At 41.9% G+C, this 20679-nt stretch overlaps 2 protein-coding genes across 3 annotated transcripts; both read left to right on the top strand.

Moving 5' to 3' along the window:
- Positions 1 to 604: 604 nt before the first annotated feature.
- abhd6b (abhydrolase domain containing 6, acylglycerol lipase b) lies at positions 605 to 11922 on the top strand. The gene is made up of 9 exons (XM_024383605.2): positions 605 to 807; positions 1008 to 1139; positions 1570 to 1726; positions 1890 to 2003; positions 2182 to 2314; positions 2547 to 2704; positions 10795 to 10849; positions 11041 to 11141; positions 11448 to 11922. The coding sequence occupies exons 2-9, from the start codon at positions 1015 to 1017 to the stop codon at positions 11625 to 11627; spliced, it is 1023 nt and encodes a 340-aa protein (XP_024239373.1). The 5' UTR covers positions 605 to 807; positions 1008 to 1014; the 3' UTR covers positions 11628 to 11922.
- A 483-nt stretch (positions 11923 to 12405) lies between these two features.
- kctd6b (potassium channel tetramerization domain containing 6b) lies at positions 12406 to 14949 on the top strand. 2 transcript variants are annotated; one of them, XM_024385026.2, is made up of 4 exons: positions 12406 to 12566; positions 13144 to 13217; positions 13417 to 13536; positions 13801 to 14949. In XM_024385026.2, exons 3-4 carry the CDS (start codon positions 13510 to 13512, stop codon positions 14485 to 14487), a joined length of 714 nt encoding a protein of 237 aa, XP_024240794.1. In that variant the 5' UTR covers positions 12406 to 12566; positions 13144 to 13217; positions 13417 to 13509; the 3' UTR covers positions 14488 to 14949. The 2 variants fall into 2 exon arrangements, with proteins under 2 accessions (XP_024240794.1, XP_024240793.1); XM_024385025.2 differs by lacking the exon at positions 13144 to 13217.
- Positions 14950 to 20679: the final 5730 nt, after the last annotated feature.

The following is a 20679-nucleotide window of genomic DNA, read 5'->3' as shown; positions in this document are numbered from 1 at the left end:
GTATCGTTCTGTTTCTTGTATTATTAAACTCACCTCCTGCTTCTTGACTCCCAGTTTCTCCTTTACACTGTCTCTTCTGGAAAAACATACAGAGCTCTACCAGGTGGTTGAGAAGTCAAAAGATGGTGATTATAAATACCACATTAGAATGGCAATTTGCAAACACTGAACTGCAGCAACCCATAAGGATACAAATTATGGAAATTGGTGCAGGAAGGCTGGGGGAGTTAACCAATCAAGTTCAAATGAAGATTTGTGTCCACTGACAACATACTCTACCAGCCCGTTAAGAATAGGATTAAAGGGATAAAGATTGACTGATTCTATGAATTATGTGTAATTTGGAATAATGTGAATTTACTTGCGAATAGAAACATTTGGTCATATTGTCATAGTCATATTGTAAAAAATTAAGTGAAACATGCAACTACAACAAAGCAAATTATTTCCCTAATGTGAAGCAATAAAGGTCATGAACATGGCATCTTTGAACTGTAATACATCACAGAGGGAAACGTGTACGTCCCCTTTAAAAAATTGACACAATTATTTAGAGACAGATCAATAGGAGTTCTCTATAAACCAGTGACTAGTAGGACTGTCTGCTGTTAACGTACTCAATTCCAGTTAAACTTATCAACATTCAAGAGAAGATAACCAGGCAAATAATTTTCACGCATCTCACATCTGGGTCAACTGGGTCGTTAGACAGACAGATCAACGAAGCTGATTGAGCTCTTCTGGTAGATTCCCATACTAAACCGACCCATGACAGTTATTCAAAGAGAATAAAAATCACCATATCAAGTAAGTTTCTTTCTTCATTTATTACACAATGTATAGCCATTTTAGTAGGATTAAATCGATTAGGCCTACTACATATTGTCCCATGTCCCTCCCTGACATTTTACCCCCCCCGGGAAGGTCAAATCAGAACTACTTGTACTAACCCATACCTATACAGTAGGCATAATGTGTATAACAGCGTGTGTGTTGATTTCGAACAGGGGAGCCATGGCCGCGGATTTAGATATGGTGAACTTGTTGGTCCTTGCTGGTGCAACGTTGGCCATTCCTATTCTGTCTTTTGTGGCCTCTTTTATCCTCTGGCCCTCAGCCCTCATCAAAATATATTACTGGTAAGGTATAGTGCCGTATTTCACTCCTCTTGTGTGGTGTCGAATTCTTATAGACAGTTTTATGGATTAAAAAGGAAGGTTGCTAAAGGGAGAGATAGTTTTTTGTACCCTTTTCACCTCCTTTAGACATCTGCATAAAAGAGATCCCACCCACCACTGAATAAACTGCACTATAATAGTGGAAAAGCTTGATTCTAGCCTTCAGTCCCCCTATAACCACATCCTGTGCTACACCACAGTCAGATTCACGTCTCTTTTTCCTGCTCAGGTGCAACATGCAGCATGAGCCATAACAACGCTCTAAAGACATTCTTGCTCTTGCTAAAAAGGGAAATCCAAAATAGAAACAGTAAAACACTCATCTCTCTCTACATGTTGCAGAGAGAGACTCAGAGCGAAAGAGAAACAGTATTTATCAATTCCTCAATAGGTACTGGAGGAGGACCCTGGGTCTACAGGTGCGCTATGCAGACTGTGGGGGATACCGCTTCTGTTACTCTTACAGAGGGAAGCCGGGGTTCAGACCATCCATCCTCATGCTACATGGTTTCTCTGCTCACAAAGACACATGGCTCACTATGGTCAAGGTAACATAATCCATAAATCACCTAGTATGATGTGGGCTGGTAAAGTAGTTGTGGACAAATGTAGGTTTATCTTTACTACTGTAATAGTAAGTAATAGCGTGTATAGTTGATTCCCATAAAAGGGTAAATATCAAGTTTTGTGACATGTATCTATGGCATGCAGTATCTACCCAAACACCTGCACATACTGTGCGTGGATATGCCTGGCCATGAGGGAACCACTCGTACCAACTCAGAGGACTACTCCATCCAGGGCCAGGTCAAGAGGATTCATCAGGTGGGTCTTGGTCCTGTCACCACATCGGAACAACATATGCTCACCCAATACACAGCATGAAAGATCATCAAAGATTGCATTGGTGACCACGAATGGGGACAAGAAGAGTTGTCTTAAGTTATGTCACAATAACCACGTGTCGTAGCATCAGAGTTTCTATGTTGTACTCCTTATGCAGTTTGTGGAGAACGTTCGACTGAACAGGAAGCCCTTCCATCTGGTCGGGACCTCCATGGGGGGCAATGTGGCAGGAGTGTACGCAGCCAGCTTCCCCTCCGAAATCTGTAGCATCACCCTCATCTGTCCAGCAGGTCAGTCACACATTATCACAATATTGCGATATCACTGTGTGTGTGTGTGTGTGTGTGTGTGTGTGTGTGTGTGTGTGTGTGTGTGTGTGTGTGTGTGTGTGTGTGTGTGTGTGTGTGTGTGTGTGTGTGTGTGTGTGTGTGAGAGAGTGTGTGAGTGAGTGAGAGAGAGAGATTCAGGGAAAAAATCTGTCTCTGATCAGAAAAAAAGTATCAATATGTCTTCACCCCCTAGGTATACGATACCCCTGTGAGACAAAATTTGACAATCATCTGCAGGACCTTGAGCACAGCCATTACACTCTGAGCATCCCACTGATTCCGTCCACACCAGAGGAGATGGAGGATATGCTCAGGCTTTGCTCCCATGTCCGCTTTAAGATCCCTCAACAGGTGGAGTAATCAGACTGATCCATAGGTCTAGGCCTACTTTATTTTTATTTTTTTACCCCTCCCCCACCATTTTCCTTGATGACAGTGTTGTGCACTCTTGGCATTCCCGAGTGGCGCAGCAGTCTAAGGGGGGTTAGGGGAGGGTTTGGCCGGGGAAGGCTGTCATTGTTAAATAAGCATTTTTTCTTAACTGACTTGCCTAGTCAAATAAAGGTAAATTTGTACTTATTTATCTCAACCAGTTTCATGAGGTAGTCACCTGGAATGCATTTTAATTAACAGGTGTACCTTGTTAAAAGTTCATTTGTGGAGATCAGTTGTGTTGTGACAAGGTAGGGGTGGTATACAGAAGATAGCCCTATTTGGTAAAAGACCGAGTCCATATTATGACGGCAACAGCTCAAATAAGCAAAGAGAAATGACAGTAAATCATTACTTTAAGACATGTTGGTCAGTCAATCAGACTGTTAAACAGCCATCACTAACATTGAGTGGCTGCTGCCAACATACTGACTCAAATCTCTAGACACTTTAATAATAAAAAATTGGATGTAATAAATGTATCACTAGTCCCTTTAAACAATGCCACTTTATATAATGTTCACATACCCTACATTACTCATCTCGTATGTATATACTGTACTCTATACCAACTATTGCATCCTGCCTATGCCGTTCGGCCATCGCTCATCCATATATTTATATGTACATATTCTTATTAATTCCTTTACACTTGTGTGTAAAGTAGTTGTTGTAAAATTGTTAGATTACTTGTTAGATATTACTGCATGGTCGGAACTAGAAGCACAAGCATTTTGCTACACTCGCATTAACATCTGCTAATCATGTGTAATACAATTTGATTTGATTTGATACCTCATGAAGCTGGTTGAGAGAATGCCAAGAGTGTGCAAAGCTGTCATCAAGGAAAAGGGTGGCTATTTGAAGAATCTCAAATCTATTTTTATTTGTTTAACACTTTTTTGGTTACTACATGATTCCATATGTGTTATTTCATAGTTTTGATGTCTTTGCTATTATTTTAGAATGTAGAAAAGAGTAAAAATAAATAGAAATCCTTGAATGAGTAAGTGTTCTAAAACTTTTGACCGGTAGCACACTTATTTCCCCACTTACCATAATGATACCCAAGTTTCAATTAGACTTACCACAACCAATGTTTGTAGACTTAGCATTAAAAAGCACCATGATTATTAAGTGTCCATATAGCTTACCATAATATTTGCACTGTTAAGCATACTGTTGCTGCAACTGTGTAAACCTCCAATTGTCCTAATATTTCACCCACTAAAACCTCCCCCCATATCTAGGTTGGTATGTTGTCACTAAAACCATCAGACCATCTCCTTGACTCATGCATGACGCACCTTTGCGTCCTAAGGCAAACCCTCGGCCACCAATTGGTGTAGGCCAGAGGGAATTATGGGCAGTCCTATGATAACATAATTCAATACTGCCACCCTTCACTCACACTTTCAAAGCGCCATAGGTCTATTGCATATCTATGAGGGTGCTTTTTAAGAGAACTAACCAAATAAAATGGAAAACAGTCAGAAAAAAATGCAAAGGCTATAACCTAGGCCTTCTAGTGCTGAGCGATTAACTGACATTTCGTAATTATTATTTTTTTATTATTAAACAGCTAATTGACAGATTTCGGTTCAAGTATTTTAATTTAATTTAGTTTGTTTTTTGGTGATACCAACACGCTGTTTCTCTGGAGAGAAATCAATTAATTCGAGAGCAGAATCAAGTCAAGAACTATGTGGGACGCTGGGCTGAAGGGAGTTGTAGTTTTCATTAAGCAAATGTTCAACCTAGTTCAGCGCAGAAACATGTTAATTAACTAAAATGACCATAATCCATTGCACCTGTTCTATCCGGCTCAGACAGACGGATACACTTTTACGCCTGCTTCATTAGATACACACGGACTACAGAGAGGAATGTACACAACACAAAGAGGAGAGGGATAGAGAAAGTATGCCTTATCTACTTTGAAGAACTAGTCCAATTATTTTGTCAGACAGTTTTGCAGCATACTTAGGCAGCCTAGCCTAGCTATATAGGATGACTAAAGACAGTATAGAATGGGGAGCACAGAGATGACGTTAGATGATCTGTCTGGCTGGCTGCTACTGCCTGAGAAAAGATGAAATTATGACTTTAAGGAATGAAAAATAATAAAGTAATCAAATAAAAACTAAGTAATATACACAACCAAAATATTTAATTATTTCATAGTAATTTTCTATTGATATTTACCCAATGTGGAGCTGACAGAGACAATGGAATATTTTCAATGTTTTGGCAATTGAATGTTCACTATTTTGGGCTTTAGAATTTGCATTAAAAGCTCTGAAATCATAAATAAAAAGAATTGAACCAAAACCGAACAGAACTCAAAAAACATTAATCGTTAAGCATTAAGGCCTACCTAATGTTCCTCTTTCATCAAATCAAATCAAATCAAATTTTATTTGTCACATACACATGGTTAGCAGATGTTAATGCGAGTGTAGCGAAATGCTTGTGCTTCTAGTTCCGACAATACAGTAATAACGAACAAGTAATCTAACTAACAATTCCAAAAAAACTACTGTCTTATACACAGTGTAAGGGGATAAAGAATATGTACATAAGGATATATGAATGAGTGATGGTACAGAGCAGCATAGGCAAGATACAGTAGATGATATCGAGTACAGTATATACATATCAAATCAAATCAAATCAAATTTTATTTGTCACATACACATGGTTAGCAGATGTTAATGCGAGTGTAGCGAAATGCTTGTGCTTCTAGTTCCGACAATGCAGTAATAACGAGCAAGTAATCTAACTAACAATTCCAAAAAAAACTACTGTCATACACAGTGTAAGGGGATAAAGAATATGTACATAAGGATATATGAATGAGTGATGGTACAGAGCAGCATAGGCAAGATACAGTAGATGATATCGAGTACAGTATATACATATGAGATAAGTATGTAAACCAAGTGGCATAGTTAAAGTGGCTAGTGATACATGTATTACATAAGGATGCAGTCGATGATATAGAGTATAGTATCAACGTATGCATATGAGATGAACAATGTAGGGTAAGTAACATTATATAAGGTAGCATTGTTTAAAGTGGCTAGTGATATATTTACATCATTTCCCATCGATTCCCATGATTAAAGTGGCTGGAGTAGAGTCAGTGTCATTGACAGTGTGTTGGCAGTAGCCACTCAATGTTAGTGGTGGCTGTTTAACAGTCTGATGGCCTTGAGATAGAAGCTGTTTTTCAGTCTCTCGGTCCCAGCTTTGATGCACCTGTACTGACCTCGCCTTCTGGATGGCAGCGGGGTGAACAGGCAGTGGCTCGGGTGGTTGATGTCCTTGATGATCTTTATGGCCTTCCTGTAGCATCGGGTGGTGTAGGTGTCCTGGAGGGCAGGTAGTTTGCCCCCGGTGATGCGTTGTGCAGACCTCACTACCCTCTGGAGAGCCTTACGGTTGAGGGCGGTGCAGTTGCCATACCAGGCGGTGATACAGCCCGCCAGGATGCTCTCGATTGTGCATCTGTAGAAGTTTGTGAGTGCTTTTGGTGACAAGCCGAATTTCTTCAGCCTCCTGAGGTTGAAGAGGCGCTGCTGCGCCTTCCTCACGATGCTGTCTGTGTGAGTGGACCAATTCAGTTTGTCTGTCATGTGTATGCCGAGGAACTTAAAACTTGCTACCCTCTCCACTACTGTTCCATCGATGTGGATGGGGGTGTTCCCTCTGCTGTTTCCTGAAGTCCACAATCATCTCCTTAGTTTTGTTGACGTTGAGTGTGAGGTTATTTTCCTGACACCACACTCCGAGGGCCCTCACCTCCTCCCTGTAGGCCGTCTCGTCGTTGTTGGTAATCAAGCCTACCACTGTTGTGTCGTCCGCAAACTTGATGATTGAGTTGGAGGCGTGCATGGCCACGCAGTCGTGGGTGAACAGGGAGTACAGGAGAGGGCTCAGAACGCACCCTTGTGGGGCCCCAGTGTTGAGGATCAGCGGGGAGGAGATGTTGTTGCCTACCCTCACCACCTGGGGGCGGCCCGTCAGGAAGTCCAGTACCCAGTTGCACAGGGCGGGGTCGAGACCCAGGGTCTCGAGCTTGATGACGAGCTTGGAGGGTACTATGGTGTTGAATGCCGAGCTGTAGTCGATGAACAGCATTCTCACATAGGTATTCCTCTTGTCCAGATGGGTTAGGGCAGTGTGCAGTGTGGTTGAGATTGCATCGTCTGTGGACCTATTTGGGCGGTAAGCAAATTGGAGTGGGTCAAGGGTGTCAGGTAGGGTGGAGGTGATATGGTCCTTGACTAGTCTCTCAAAGCACTTCATGATGACGGATGTGAGTGCTACGGGGCGGTAGTCGTTTAGCTCAGTTACCTTAGCTTTCTTGGGAACAGGAACAATGGTGGCCCTCTTGAAGCATGTGGGAACAGCAGACTGGTATAGGGATTGATTGAATATGTCCGTAAACACACCGGCCAGCTGGTCTGCGCATGCTCTGAGGGCGCGGCTGGGGATGCCGTCTGGGCCTGCAGCCTTGCGAGGGTTAACACGTTTAAATGTCTTACTCACTTCGGCTGCAATGAAGGAGAGACCGCATGTTTCCGTTGCAGGCCGTGTCAGTGGCACTGTATTGTCCTCAAAGCGGGCAAAAAGTTATTTAGTCTGCCTGGGAGCAAGACATCCTGGTCCGTGACTGGGCTGGGTTTCTTCCTGTAGTCCGTGATTGACTGTAGACCCTGCCACATACCTCTTGTGTCTGAGCCGTTGAATTGAGATTCTACTTTGTCTCTGTACTGGCGCTTAGCTTGTTTGATAGCCTTGCGGAGGGAATAGCTGCACTGTTTGTATTCAGCCATGTTACCAGACACCTTGCCCTGATTAAAAGCAGTGGTTCGTGCCTTCAGTTTCACACGAATGCTGCCATCAATCCACGGTTTCTGGTTAGGGAATGTTTTAATCGTTGCTATGGGAACGACATCTTCAACGCACGTTCTAATGAACTCGCACACCGTATCAGCGTATTCGTCAATGTTGTTGTCTGACGCAATACGAAACATCTCCCAGTCCACGTGATGGAAGCAGTCTTGGAGTGTGGAGTCAGCTTGGTCGGACCAGCGTTGGACAGACCTCAGCGTGGGAGCTTCTTGTTTTAGTTTCTGTCTGTAGGCAGGGATCAACAAAATGGAGTCGTGGTCAGCTTTTCCGAAAGGGGGCGGGGCAGGGCCTTATATGCGTCGCGGAAGTTAGAGTAACAATGATCCAGGGTCTTTCCACCCCTGGTTGCGCAATCGATATGCTGATAAAATTTAGGAGTCTTGTTTTCAGATTAGCCTTGTTAAAATCCCCAGCTACAATGAATGCAGCCTCCGGATAAATCGTTTCCAGTTTGCAGAGAGTTAAATAAAGTTCGTTCAGAGCCATCGATGTCTGCTTGGGGGATATATACGGCTGTGATTATAATCGAAGAGAATTCTCTTGGTAGATAATGCGGTCTACATTTGATTGTGAGGAATTCTAAATCAGGTGAACAGAAGGATTTGAGTTCCTGTATGTTTCTTTCATCACACCATGTCACGTTGGCCATAAGACATACGCCCCCGCCCCTCTTCTTACCAGAAAGATGTTTGTTTCTGTCGGCGCGATGCGTGGAGAAACCCGCTGGCTGCACCGCTTCGGATTGCGTCTCTCCAGTTAGCCATGTTTCCGTGAAGCAAAGAACGTTACAGTCTCTGATGTCCCTCTGGAATGCTACCCTTGCTCGGATTTCATCAACCTTGTTGTCAAGAGACTGGACATTGGCAAGAAGAATGCTAGGGAGTGGTGCACGATGTGCCCGTCTCCGGAGTCTGACCAGAAGACCGCTTCGTTTCCCTCTTTTCTGAGTCGTTTTTTTTTTTTGGTCGCTGCATGTGATCCACTCGGTTACACTGGTTGTAAGGCAGAACACAGGATCCGCGTCGCGAAAAACATATTCTTGGTCGTACTGATGGTGAGTTGACGCTGATCTTATATTCAGTAGTTCTTGTCGGCTGTATGTAAAGAAACCTAAGATGACCTGGGGTACTAGTGTAAGAAATAACACGTAAAAAAACAAAAAACTGCATAGTTTCCTAGGAACGCGAAGCGAGGCGGCCATCTCTGTCGGCGCCGGAAGTAAATGAGTAAGAGATGAGTATGTAAACCAAGTGGCATAGTTAAAGTGGCTAGTGATACATGTATTACATAAGGATGCAGTCGATGATATAGAGTACAGTATCTACGTATGCATATGAGATGAATAATGTAGGGTAAGTAACATTATATAAGGTAGCATTGTTTAAAGTGGCTAGTGATATATTTACATCATTTCCCATCAATTCCCATTATTAAAGTGGCTGGAGTAGAGTCAGTGTCATTGACAGTGTGTTGGCAGTAGACACTCAATGTTAGTGGTGGCTGTTTAACAGTCTGATGGCCTTGAGATAGAAGCTGTTTTTCAGTCTCTCGGTCCCAGCTTTGATGCACCTGTACTGACCTCGCCTTCTGGATGACAGCGGGGTGAACAGGCAGTGGCTCGGGTGGTTGATGTCCTTGATGATCTTTATGGCCTTCCTGTAGCATCGGGTGGTGTAGGTGTCCTGGAGGGCAGGTAGTTTGCCCCCGGTGATGCGTTGTGCAGACCTCACTACCCTCTGGAGAGCCTTACGGTTGAGGGCGGTGCAGTTGCCATACCAGGCGGTGATACAGCCCGCCAGGATGCTCTCGATTGTGCATCTGTAGAAGTTTGTGAGTGCTTTTGGTGACAAGCCAAATTTCTTCAACCTCCTGAGGTTGAAGAGGCGCTGCTGCGCCTTCCTCACGATGCTGTCTGTGTGAGTGGACCAATTCAGTTTGTCTGTGATGTGTATGCCGAGGAACTTAAAACTTGCTACCCTCTCCACTACTGTTCCATCGATGTGGATGGGGGTGTTCCCTCTGCTGTTTCCTGAAGTCCACAATCATCTCCTTAGTTTTGTTGACGTTGAGTGTGAGGTTATTTTCCTGACACCACACTCCGAGGGCCCTCACCTCCTCCCTGTAGGCCGTCTCGTCGTTGTTGGTAATCAAGCCTACCACTGTTGTGTCGTCCGCAAACTTGATGATTGAGTTGGAGGCGTGCATGGCCACGCAGTCGTGGGTGAACAGGGAGTACAGGAGAGGGCTCAGAACGCACCCTTGTGGGGCCCCAGTGTTGAGGATCAGCGGGGAGGAGATGTTGTTGCCTACCCTCACCACCTGGGGGCGGCCCGTCAGGAAGTCCAGAACCCAGTTGCACAGGGCGGGGTCGAGACCCAGGGTCTCGAGCTTGATGACGAGCTTGGAGGGTACTATGGTGTTGAATGCCGAGCTGTAGTCGATGAACAGCATTCTCACATAGGTATTCCTCTTGTCCAGATGGGTTAGGGCAGTGTGCAGTGTGGTTGAGATTGCATCGTCTGTGGACCTATTTGGGCGGTAAGCAAATTGGAGTGGGTCTAGGGTGTCAGGTAGGGTGGAGGTGATATGGTCCTTGACTAGTCTCTCAAAGCACTTCATGATGACGGATGTGAGTGCTACGGGCGGTAGTCGTTTAGCTCAGTTACCTTAGCTTTCTTGGGAACAGGAACAATGGTGGCCCTCTTGAAGCATGTGGGAACAGCAGACTGGTATAGGGATTGATTGAATATGTCCGTAAACACACCGGCCAGCTGGTCTGCGCATGCTCTGAGGGCGCGGCTGGGGATGCCGTCTGGGCCTGCAGCCTTGCGAGGGTTAACACGTTTAAATGTCTTACTCACTTCGGCTGCAGTGAAGGAGAGACCGCATGTTTTCGTTGCAGGCCGTGTCAGTGGCACTGTATTGTCCTCAAAGCGGGCAAAAAAGTTATTTAGTCTGCCTGGGAGCAAGACATCCTGGTCCGTGACTGGGCTGGGTTTCTTCCTGTAGTCCGTGATTGACTGTAGACCTATGCCTACAAATAGAAAAATGATATCAGACTGTTGTTATTTTTTGCTTTCATATGTTAGATTCTTCAAGGACTGGTGGATGTTCGGCTTCCACACAATGATTTTTATCAAGAAGGTGCGTCTCTGTTCTATTCCTTTGTCTCATAGCCAAATGTTTTGAGGTATTTTTCTCTGTATGAATATTTGTCATATCTATGACAAAGAATGCATTAAATATGATAAGATAGTCGCAGGTCATAGGTCATAATCGCAGATGTTGGGTTGCTCATTTTGACAAGGTTTGCTAAATCTAGAATCTCTCCACAGTTTTCATGGAGATATTGAGTGAGAACTCCAGATACGCCCTACAGGAAAATTTGCAGCTGATTACTGCCCCTTTGCAAGTCATTTGGGGCAAACAGGACCAGGTAAATACACCAAAAGCCAGAAAGCTTATGCATCCAAATTAAACAATATTAGGAGAGGGATTTAGCATCTAAGATGTTGACAGTTACCTGCCTTCCCATGGTCCTCTGTAGCTCAGTTGGAAGACCATGGCTCTTGCAATGTCAGGATAGTGGGTTCAATTTCCAGGACCACCCATATTTCAAAATTGGATAAAAGCATCTGCTAAATAGCATATATTATCATATGACCCTCCATGTTTTCATAATAGTATCAAAAAGAAAGGATGCTATAAATAAGAGTAACCTTATAGCTGCTCTCTTCTCCAGGTGGTGGATGTCTCTGGAGCTGTGGTAGTGGCGGAGGCCTTGCCCGGTTGCAGGGTGGACCTGTTAGAGAACTGTGGCCACTCTGTGGTGATGGAGAGGCCTCGCCGGACAGCCAAACTCATCATGGAGTTTATTATCTCCCTGGGTACCACCAGCGGAACCATTAAGAAGCACTCCTGAGAAATACATTCTTTATGGAAGTTTTATTATTTAGTCAAGCATTTTATTTTGAAATGTTTAAAAAAAAATGGTTTAACGATCAACTATTTACTCTAAACTCTTAATTTTTCAGATTCAGTTATTTTTTTCACCCATGTAATATCTTGGTCAAATATGTTGTTTTCCTCTTCCTGCAATGTTTGATCACATTTGACTCAATTATTAAACCCTGCCTGTGTCTAATTTAATTGATTTTCATCAAACTATGCTGATGGAATGTTTGTAGCTAGCCTATGTGCATAAAATAAAGAATACTTCCATCTCTTTTCTATCATCACTCAAAATATGTGTTTTAATCTAGTCACTTTAGATGTATTTATGTATGTGTTTGTTGTTAATTTGACCAAATCAAAATGTGTTTTAATATAGTCACCGTATAGGTATTTGTGTGTGTGTTTGATGTTTATTTGATCAAACGTACACATTCATGTTGAAAAAAGTGAGATCTCTGTAATTTTCGTGAATTAGCGTCAACCCCGCATAAGAATTTGGTTGTCCATTTGTTCAGCTGGCTAGTTTTGCTGCAGCCTGGTTTTTACTATTTACCAAAGCCACAAAGTGGCTATATCGAAAGAAAATCATAAACCAAAATGTGCTTTTGGTGTTAATTTAAGGTCAGGGTTAGGCATAAGGTTAGCAGTGTGGTTAAGATCAGGGTTACGGTAAGAGTTAGGTTTTAAATCAGATTTTAAGAATATAAATTGTAGGAATAGGCGGGGTTTATGATTTTGTGGCTGTGGTAACTAATGACGACCCTGTAGTCTGGGCATCGGGAACAGTGGTCGGACACCATTCATCACCTTGCAGCCAACATTGATGAGAGCAAAAATATAAGTCTAGATAGCTTTTAAACGAACATGTAGAATCGATGAAATAATACGGGTAACCTTTCACATACAGGTATGTTTTTTAATGCTATCGACCACTTTAGATAGCACAAATTACAGCTGTTATATTTAGCTAACTAGCTAGCTAACAGTAGCTAATGGCACGTTGGTTGTCTCAAAATACAATAGACGAGCATGTCAAAATAAGCCTTTGCAATGCAATTTCAAACGAGTGTTTAATACAGTGTGTTTAATACAATGTCATAGATTGTTAGCTAACTCTCCAAATTGTTGCTCTTGATGTCTACGTTGCCAATTACGCTGCCTACTAGCAGCTAGCCAGTTGATGATGTGGGGATGCGCATCTGCATCCGTGCTCGCGCTGGACGTGTTTTTCTGCATCAATGGCGTCACACTGTAGTACGTGCCTTAATGGTGCAATGTATATTACTGTGTTCTCATTTCTCTCTGTACTAACAGGTCACATCAACAGTACTGTAGGTAGTTATTTAGCTTTGCAAAACATATTTTCATGCTCAAAGTCTGTCATTCTTAGCTTCATTTTGGGAAATCACTAAATTGGCCTCAGAATGTCCACACATTGAAATGCCTGAAAATCACAACATTATAAATTCCCTGCTAATTCTAAGGTTCAAAGGCATCTGTGATGGGTATCTAACAATAACTCTGCTCAGGATTTGTCCCTCCTCAAGCTGATCAATATGTAAGTCGATTCTCTTGTTGAGTGAAGCATGATCTTTGATTCTATGAATAAACTCCTCACAGACCTTTAGTCTTAAGCAAATCGTGAATTGACAGGTGCAGTTCAGAGCTTGTTTTGCAGTCTTTGACCAATCCAACTCACCTGACTTTGCTGAACACACCCTTGTCAATATGATTACATTTTTATCTTGTTTTCCCAGGTGATATTGAAGACCAGACATACTGCACTAAGTTTCTGATCATATCAGCAGCCTTTCTGGGTTTGATCTTGAAGTGGGCTTTTCTGTTTACAAATGGAGAATGGAGACTGGGGCCATAGGGTATGTAACACAGGACAACCTGAAGTCAAGGCTACCTTAAAATTCAGTGCAGATTAAGAGTAATGTTGGTGGCTACTGAGATGAGTATGTTGACCAGTACCACAGTGGTTAGAATGATATATGTTTGATGCATTGCCAGATGTTTTTGTTCATCATATCTTGCCGTTGATGCTGTTGTTTCTTGATTTATTCATATAGCTATATTCATGTTCTTGTCTAATTCCACAATGCTAATGTATTATTTGTCAATTTCTCACTCTACAGATGACTAACCCAGTGACCTTGAATGTGGGTGGCCACCTGTACACCACCTCCCTATCAACCCTGCAGCGGTACCCAGACTCCATGCTGGGCGCCATGTTCCGTGGGGATTTTCCCACAACGCGGGACGCCCAGGGAAACTACTTCATCGACCGCGATGGGACGCTCTTCCGGTACGTGCTGAACTTCCTACGTACGTCCGAGCTCACACTCCCTGTGGACTTCACTGAAACTGACCTCCTGAGGAAGGAGGCGGATTTCTACTTGATCGAACCGTTGATCCATTGCCTCAATGAACCCAAGCCGCTCTACCCTCTGGACATCTTTGAGCAGGTGGTGGAGCTGTCCAGCACACGGAAACTATCCAAGTATTCAAACCCAGTGGCTGTCATTATCACACAGCTCACCATAACAACCAAGGTGCAAGCCCTGCTGGAGGGCATCTGCAAAAATTTCACCAAGTGGAACAAACACATGATGGACACGAGAGACTTTCAGGTGTCTTTCACTTTTGGACCGTGTGACTACCACCAGGAAGTGACCCTCAGGGTTCACCTAATGGACTACATCATGAAGCAGGGCTTCACCATCCGGAACACTCGAGTGCATCACATGAGCGAGCGAGCCAATGAGAATACAGTGGAGCACCACTGGACATTCTGCAGACCGGCTCGCAAAGTAGAAGACTGACTGTGCCACAGCTGTAGTCTATGGAGTCACTTCCATACAGTTTTCATCATCGTTGCTCTCAAACATATTGGCAACATATTAACATTATTATGGTATTGTTGAAAGAAAAAAAGAAAAGCTGGTTGGTCTGCTTGTAATGAGATTTCATTGCCATGATGATACGAAATCACTGTGTATAAGACAATATCCTATAATAGGTTCATCCTTCACAATGGAAGAGAGAAGGTGCAAATAAAAAGTGATAGATTCATGCCCTAATACTATAAACACACTTTGATTGTGAAAATAAAATGATGCATAATAATCAACAGTTCTTCTGTAAATATATGGATACATCTGTCTTATCTGAATGTTAACATTGTTGTCTGTTTAGGCATAAATTGCATATGGTTATGATATCTGCATGGTGCAATTGAGAATCCAGGCATTATTGCATGTTCAATATGAAGTATTATATTTCAACATGCTAGAGCTCATGTCATCAGTGATGTAGTTGGTCTTAGCTGGGGGATATGGACAAAAAAATATATCACAATAAATTGCCTGAATTGATGCAATAATGATAAATAGCAGGATAAGTTTATAACCATGTTCACCACCATTTAAAAATATATCCTTTAAACTACTACTAGTTTAATGGTTGAACCATCAATTGTCCCATTAACAATCACCCATATTAGCAAACTTATTTCATTTCAATTGTCACATTTCTCTAGAATAGGCCACTTATTTGATCAAATTTGATTTCTTGTAATGAACGATATCAGTAAAATGCTTGCGATAAGTGGTCGGTGTCGATCATTTTCGGTTTATCGTCGCAGCTCTGGTTGGTCTATCCGACAAATAAATCCATTTGTCGTAATCTGTTTCATAGATGGGAATATTCTTGATTTAGCCTACCTTCAATAGTACCTAGGGTAAGCAATTTATTCAGAAACACCTGATTCAATTAATCAATGGCTTGGTGATTAGTTGGTGAGTTGAATCAGATAGGTAATGCTGTGTTCATAACAGGTGGGGAACTTTTTAAAAACTACTTGTAAACTGGGAGCAACGAGTTGTGTGCGTTCACACCAAATCACATTTTATTGGTCACATACACATATTTAGCAGCAGATGTTATTGCGGGTGAAGCGAAATGCTTATGTTCCTAGCTCCAACAGTGCAGTAGTATCTAATAATTTACAACAATACACAAATCCAAAAGTAAAATAATGGAATTAAGAAATATATAAATATTAGGACGAGCAATGCCGTGGTGGCATTGACTAAAATACAGTAGAATAGAATACAGTATATACATATGAGATTAGAGTAAATCAGTATGTAAACATAATTCAAGTGATGAGTGTTCCATTATTAAAGTGGCTAGTAATTCAGTAATCTATGTCTATGGATATAGGGCAGCAGCCTCTAAGGTGCAGGGTTGAGTAACTGGGTGGTAGCTGGCTAGTGAAGGCTATTTAACAGTTTGATGGCCTTGAGATAGAAGCTGTTTTTCTGTCCCAGGTTTGATGCACCTGTACTGACCTCACCTTCTGGATGATAGCGGGGGAAACAGGCCGTGGCTTGGATGGTTGATGTCCTTGATGATCTTTTTGGCCTTCCTGTGACATCGGGTACTGTAGGTGCCTTGGAGGGCAGGCAGTGTACCCCCGGTAATGCGTTGGGCAGACCGCACCACCCTCTAGAGAGCCCTGTGGTTGAGGGCAGTGCAGTTCATTGTTGGTAATCGGGCCTGCTACTGTTGTGTCGTCTGCAAACTTGGTGATTGAGTTGGAGGTGTGTGTGGCCACGCAGTCATGAGTGAACAGAGAGTACAGGGGGGGGGGCTCAGCACCCACCCTTGTGGGTCCCCTGTGTTGAAGATCAGCGAAGTGGAGGTGTTGTTTCCTACCTTCACCACCTGGGAGCGGCCCGTCAGGAAGTCCAGGACCCAGTTGCAGAGTCATTTAGTTCAGTTACCTTTGCTTTCTTGGGTACAGGAACAATGGTGGACAGCAGACTGGGATAGGGAGAGATTGAATACAGTTGAAGTCGGAAGTTTACATACACCTTAGCCAAGTACATTTATACTCAGTTTTTCACAATTCCTGACATTTAATCCTCGCAAAAATTCCCTGTCTTAGGTCAGTTGGGATCACCACTTTATGTTAAGAATGTGAAATGTCAGAATAATACTAGAGAGAATTATTTATTTCAACTTTTATTTATTTCATCACATTCCCAGTGGGTCAGAAGTTTACATACACTCAATTAGTATTTGGTAGCATAGCCTTCAAATTGTTTAAGGTGTTTAGCTTGTCCGGGAGCAAGACGTTGGTGTCCTGGTTGGTTTTCCTTTTGTAATCAGTGATTGTCTTTAAACCTTGCCACATAAATCTTGTATGTACTGACGTTTTCGCTGTTTGATTGCCTTACGGAGGGAGTAACTACACTGTATTCGACCATATTCCCAGTCATCTTACCACGGTTAAGTGCTCTGGTTCACGCATTCAGCTTTGTGTGAATGCAGCCATCTATTATTCTTGGTCAGACTATGAGTAGTTAATAATGAAATACTGCCTTTCTTCCCAGAGAGTTCTTTATTCCTGCCTGTGCAATGTACTGAGAACCCAGCTGGCTGTATGGACTGGGACAGTATATCCCGAGAGAGCCATGATTCTGTGAAACAGAGTATGTTACGGCCCCTGATGTCTCTCTGGAAGGAGAGATACTTTGAACTCGTTTTGAACTTGTTGAGAACACCAATTGGCTAATGGCAAACAAGCTGCGTTAACCATAACCTAAAAGTACAGCTATCATGCTCACAAACAGTGTAGTGGAGGGTAAATGTAAATAAACACCATTTACATAATATATTTTTATTTTACACAAGGGTTTACCCACCTTTTGTGGAAAAATGCATTGAAGTATTAGGTAGTGTTACTTTATTCACCACGAATGGCGATCAGAGTTTAACTTTTTTTTTTACCACAATGTAACAGTATTGCTTCCTTCCCTCTTCTTTCCCCAACCTGGGCTCGAACCAGGGACCCTCTGAACAACTGCATCCCACAAACATTTACCTACTGTATCACTCCACAAAAGCTGCCCAATTGAAACACTACTAGTGCGCACCACTAACTAACTAGCCATTATACACCAGTTACACTTGCAAACAAATTGTTGTTGTTTTCCCCTTTATTTAACGAGGCAAGTCAGTTAAGAACAAATTCTTATTTTCAATGATGGCCTAGGAACAGTTAACTGCCTTATTTAGGGGCAGAACAGCAGATTTTTACATTGTCAGCGCTGTGATTCGATCTTGCAACCGGTTACTAGTCCAACACTCTAACCACTAGGCTACCTGCCACCCCACATGTGGGAGAATTCTGAGCTCAGAGATGATAGACAAGTTTCCCACTAGTAATTACCAGTTTGAGGGGCGTTCAAGTGGATTTTTCCCAGTCATATGCTGATATTTTCGAATTTACGAGATGTTATGAATGCATCATTAATGTTGTGCAACAGGGCAATAACAACAGGGAAACATTTTAATCTTGTCAGCTCCATTTACTGTATCTGGAACACTGATTACACCCAATGGTTTATGCCTTGTTTAAAACCCGGGGTTCAATTAGTATTTTATGCAAATAGTGGAACTGCCTACAGAACTGCCTATAAACAAACTCAACTTCCAAAAACAAACCTTATATGGAAAGATGAGTGAATAGGATTCTGAATGTAGGTTGCAGGGCCAGGCTGACCTCGTGAACAACAAGGGGTATGTCTCCAAATTGGGTTAATTTTCCATTTCCAAATCTGCTCTATTCACATTCTAATTTGTATTTTTATGTCAGTCTATTCCATCCCCAGTTAACACCTGTCTATAACCCCTCCCACTGCAGTGTTCGGTCTTCTTCAACATTTCATCTTGCTCACCTTCCAAACTTCTCTACGGACGTTTATTTTTTTTTTTACAAAATCTCCATATTTTTATTAAGTCTCGTAAAACCGACCCTCGCCATTAACCACTTTTCCGGACAGTTTTTATGCGACTAGTCATACAATATTTATTTTTAAATCATGACATCTATGATAGGAAAAGGGAGTTTGGTACAATTATAAATGCGGACAGATATTTTTTTCTTTCTTCGTGGTGGGATCTTTCTGTCAGTAAAACGTATTATGCGAGAAATTCTACTGATGGTTTCTCGGGTAAAAAATAAAGCGTTTTGTAGCCAGTGTGCCCACTCTGGTATTGGTACTGTTATTTTCGCGCTGCTGTTTAGAGTGCATGTACAGCCTACATGAGATTACATTTGTGTCAACGCCAAGCATTGATGATCATGTCGCCAAAATAAGACCCTCGATATGTATTGGAAAGCAGCATCAAGCTCATCTATCTCCTTGAATTTTCACCACCCTGTAAAGTTCATAGTTGATTTAATCTGTAGCCTAATAAACTGCATGATTTCCTGAGTTGTAAAGGGAGCACCACACGTCATCGCGTGACTCCAAGTTTACTTTCATATGATGGTTATTAGGCTATCAATATTGTCACCGACATTTCTTGAATATTTAATTTTACCGAAACAAAATTATCCCACCTTGTCTAGTGTGTTTTGCCGACATTTGGAAAGTCTACCTAAACATTTTCTGTGTCCATCAGGCCCGTCTTTAATTTGTAAAAATCTGATTTCTACTTTTCTGGCTTTAAAAGGTTGTATGGAACTCTCCCAATAAATAACGAGGCAGACATACGAGAACGTTGCGATTCGAAACCAAAGTTTGCAGGCAAAACGTTAAGTGGTTTTGGTGAGGAACTTGACTCAAACTAGTTAGTTGTGAAACGCAGTCATTAAAAATAACCTCCGTGATCTCCAATTTGCTAGCTACTATTTTGCATTTTATTCAAGCGTATAAAGTAGTGACATAGTTTCTATGCCAAACTGATGTTATATTACATACAGACGGTGCCGCTTTCAAGACAACTCGGAACTCTGAAACTCTGAAATGCCCGACTTGGAAACTCGTAGACAAATGAGCTCCGAGTTTTCCGATTTTCCGAGTTGTTTTGAAAGCAACCTTAAATCAATTGAAAATTGTGGGAGCAACCCGGATGTATAGAGAGACTATGTTTTTATTGGGGGACAACAACATTAGATTTCAGAAACCTTCATTTTGTATCAATTTCTAACAACCTCCCAGGCAGCAAGCACTTGGTTGCCTGTGGTAGGATCAAGGTTCTCCTCATTCCTTGGTTTCATTTAAGATATTATTTTCCAGGGTAGCATATGTAGACATTTATGTAAATACATTTTAAAAAATTCAAAACTATTTAAGTACTATGCAGTAATTACACCTCATATTCACAGTCTGAAACAGCCATTTTGATTATTCTTGGCAGCCATTTTGTGCCATACTGCTCACATCTGTCATCACAGTGGAGAGACGAGAAATGGGGGAGGGGAGGTTTAAAAAAGCCTGGCTTCACAATAACTCTAAACTTTTCAGTGCCGTAACAGTCATTCCTATAACCTTTAGACAAATGATAAGGTGATAACATTGACTACATTAAACCAGAATTTCTTAATCAAAGTCCAATTGTCAGTTTTTTAATTTTATTTTACACTGAATGGTTGCATTATAAAATTGTGAAATTGAGCTGCTTATTAATGCAGAGGTCCTCTTTCTATTGCTATCACCTAGTTTAATTTTTCTGTAAATGGCCGACAAACGAATACAATGCTTTATTATTGCCCCCTCAAGGACTGCATCCTTTAATGTCACTTTCAGGTGCTCGTCGGGAAACCACGACTTGCTAACTGGATGTAGTTATACACGTGTCGCATTTAACCAGTTAGCAAGTTGGAACTGTCAGAGTTTTCTAGTTCTGACTAGCATCTGAACCTGAACGCGGCATCATTCATGTGCATTTTGGTCAGAAACAATTCTTCAACCCTTAGAATAAGCTAGCTAGCATTCCATTTAGTTGTATGTCAAAATTAACATACATTAAAAAAAACATGTTTAATCGCTATCCCATTCATGATTTTAGAAACATAAATACATATTAATCTAATGGCTAAATTAACACTGAAAATGCAATAATTTAAATTGTCCTTTCAACCCCTCCATTATCTCACAAAGATTGCTAGCTAGCTCACTGCTTACCTTTTTTTTTCACAAAAGGCATGGAAGTTTGCC

This window comes from Oncorhynchus tshawytscha, linkage group LG22 (assembly GCF_018296145.1).
Source record: "Oncorhynchus tshawytscha isolate Ot180627B linkage group LG22, Otsh_v2.0, whole genome shotgun sequence".
Classification (NCBI taxonomy): Eukaryota; Metazoa; Chordata; class Actinopteri; order Salmoniformes; family Salmonidae; genus Oncorhynchus; species Oncorhynchus tshawytscha.
This window is presented reverse-complemented; position numbering and strand designations above follow the sequence as displayed.

Excerpts from the sequence above, each read along its gene's own strand:
- abhd6b (XM_024383605.2), top strand. The coding sequence starts at position 1,015 with ATGGCCGCGGATTTAGATATGGTGAACTTGTTGGTCCTTGCTGGTGCA. Across the intron at positions 1,140-1,569 it reads CTCATCAAAATATATTACTG|GTACTGGAGGAGGACCCTGG; the intron begins GTAAGGTATAGT and ends ATTCCTCAATAG. Across the intron at positions 2,315-2,546 it reads CACCCTCATCTGTCCAGCAG|GTATACGATACCCCTGTGAG; the intron begins GTCAGTCACACA and ends TTCACCCCCTAG.
- kctd6b (XM_024385025.2), top strand. The coding sequence starts at position 13,510 with ATGGAGAATGGAGACTGGGGCCATAGG. Across the intron at positions 13,537-13,800 it reads ATGGAGACTGGGGCCATAGG|ATGACTAACCCAGTGACCTT; the intron begins GTATGTAACACA and ends CTCACTCTACAG.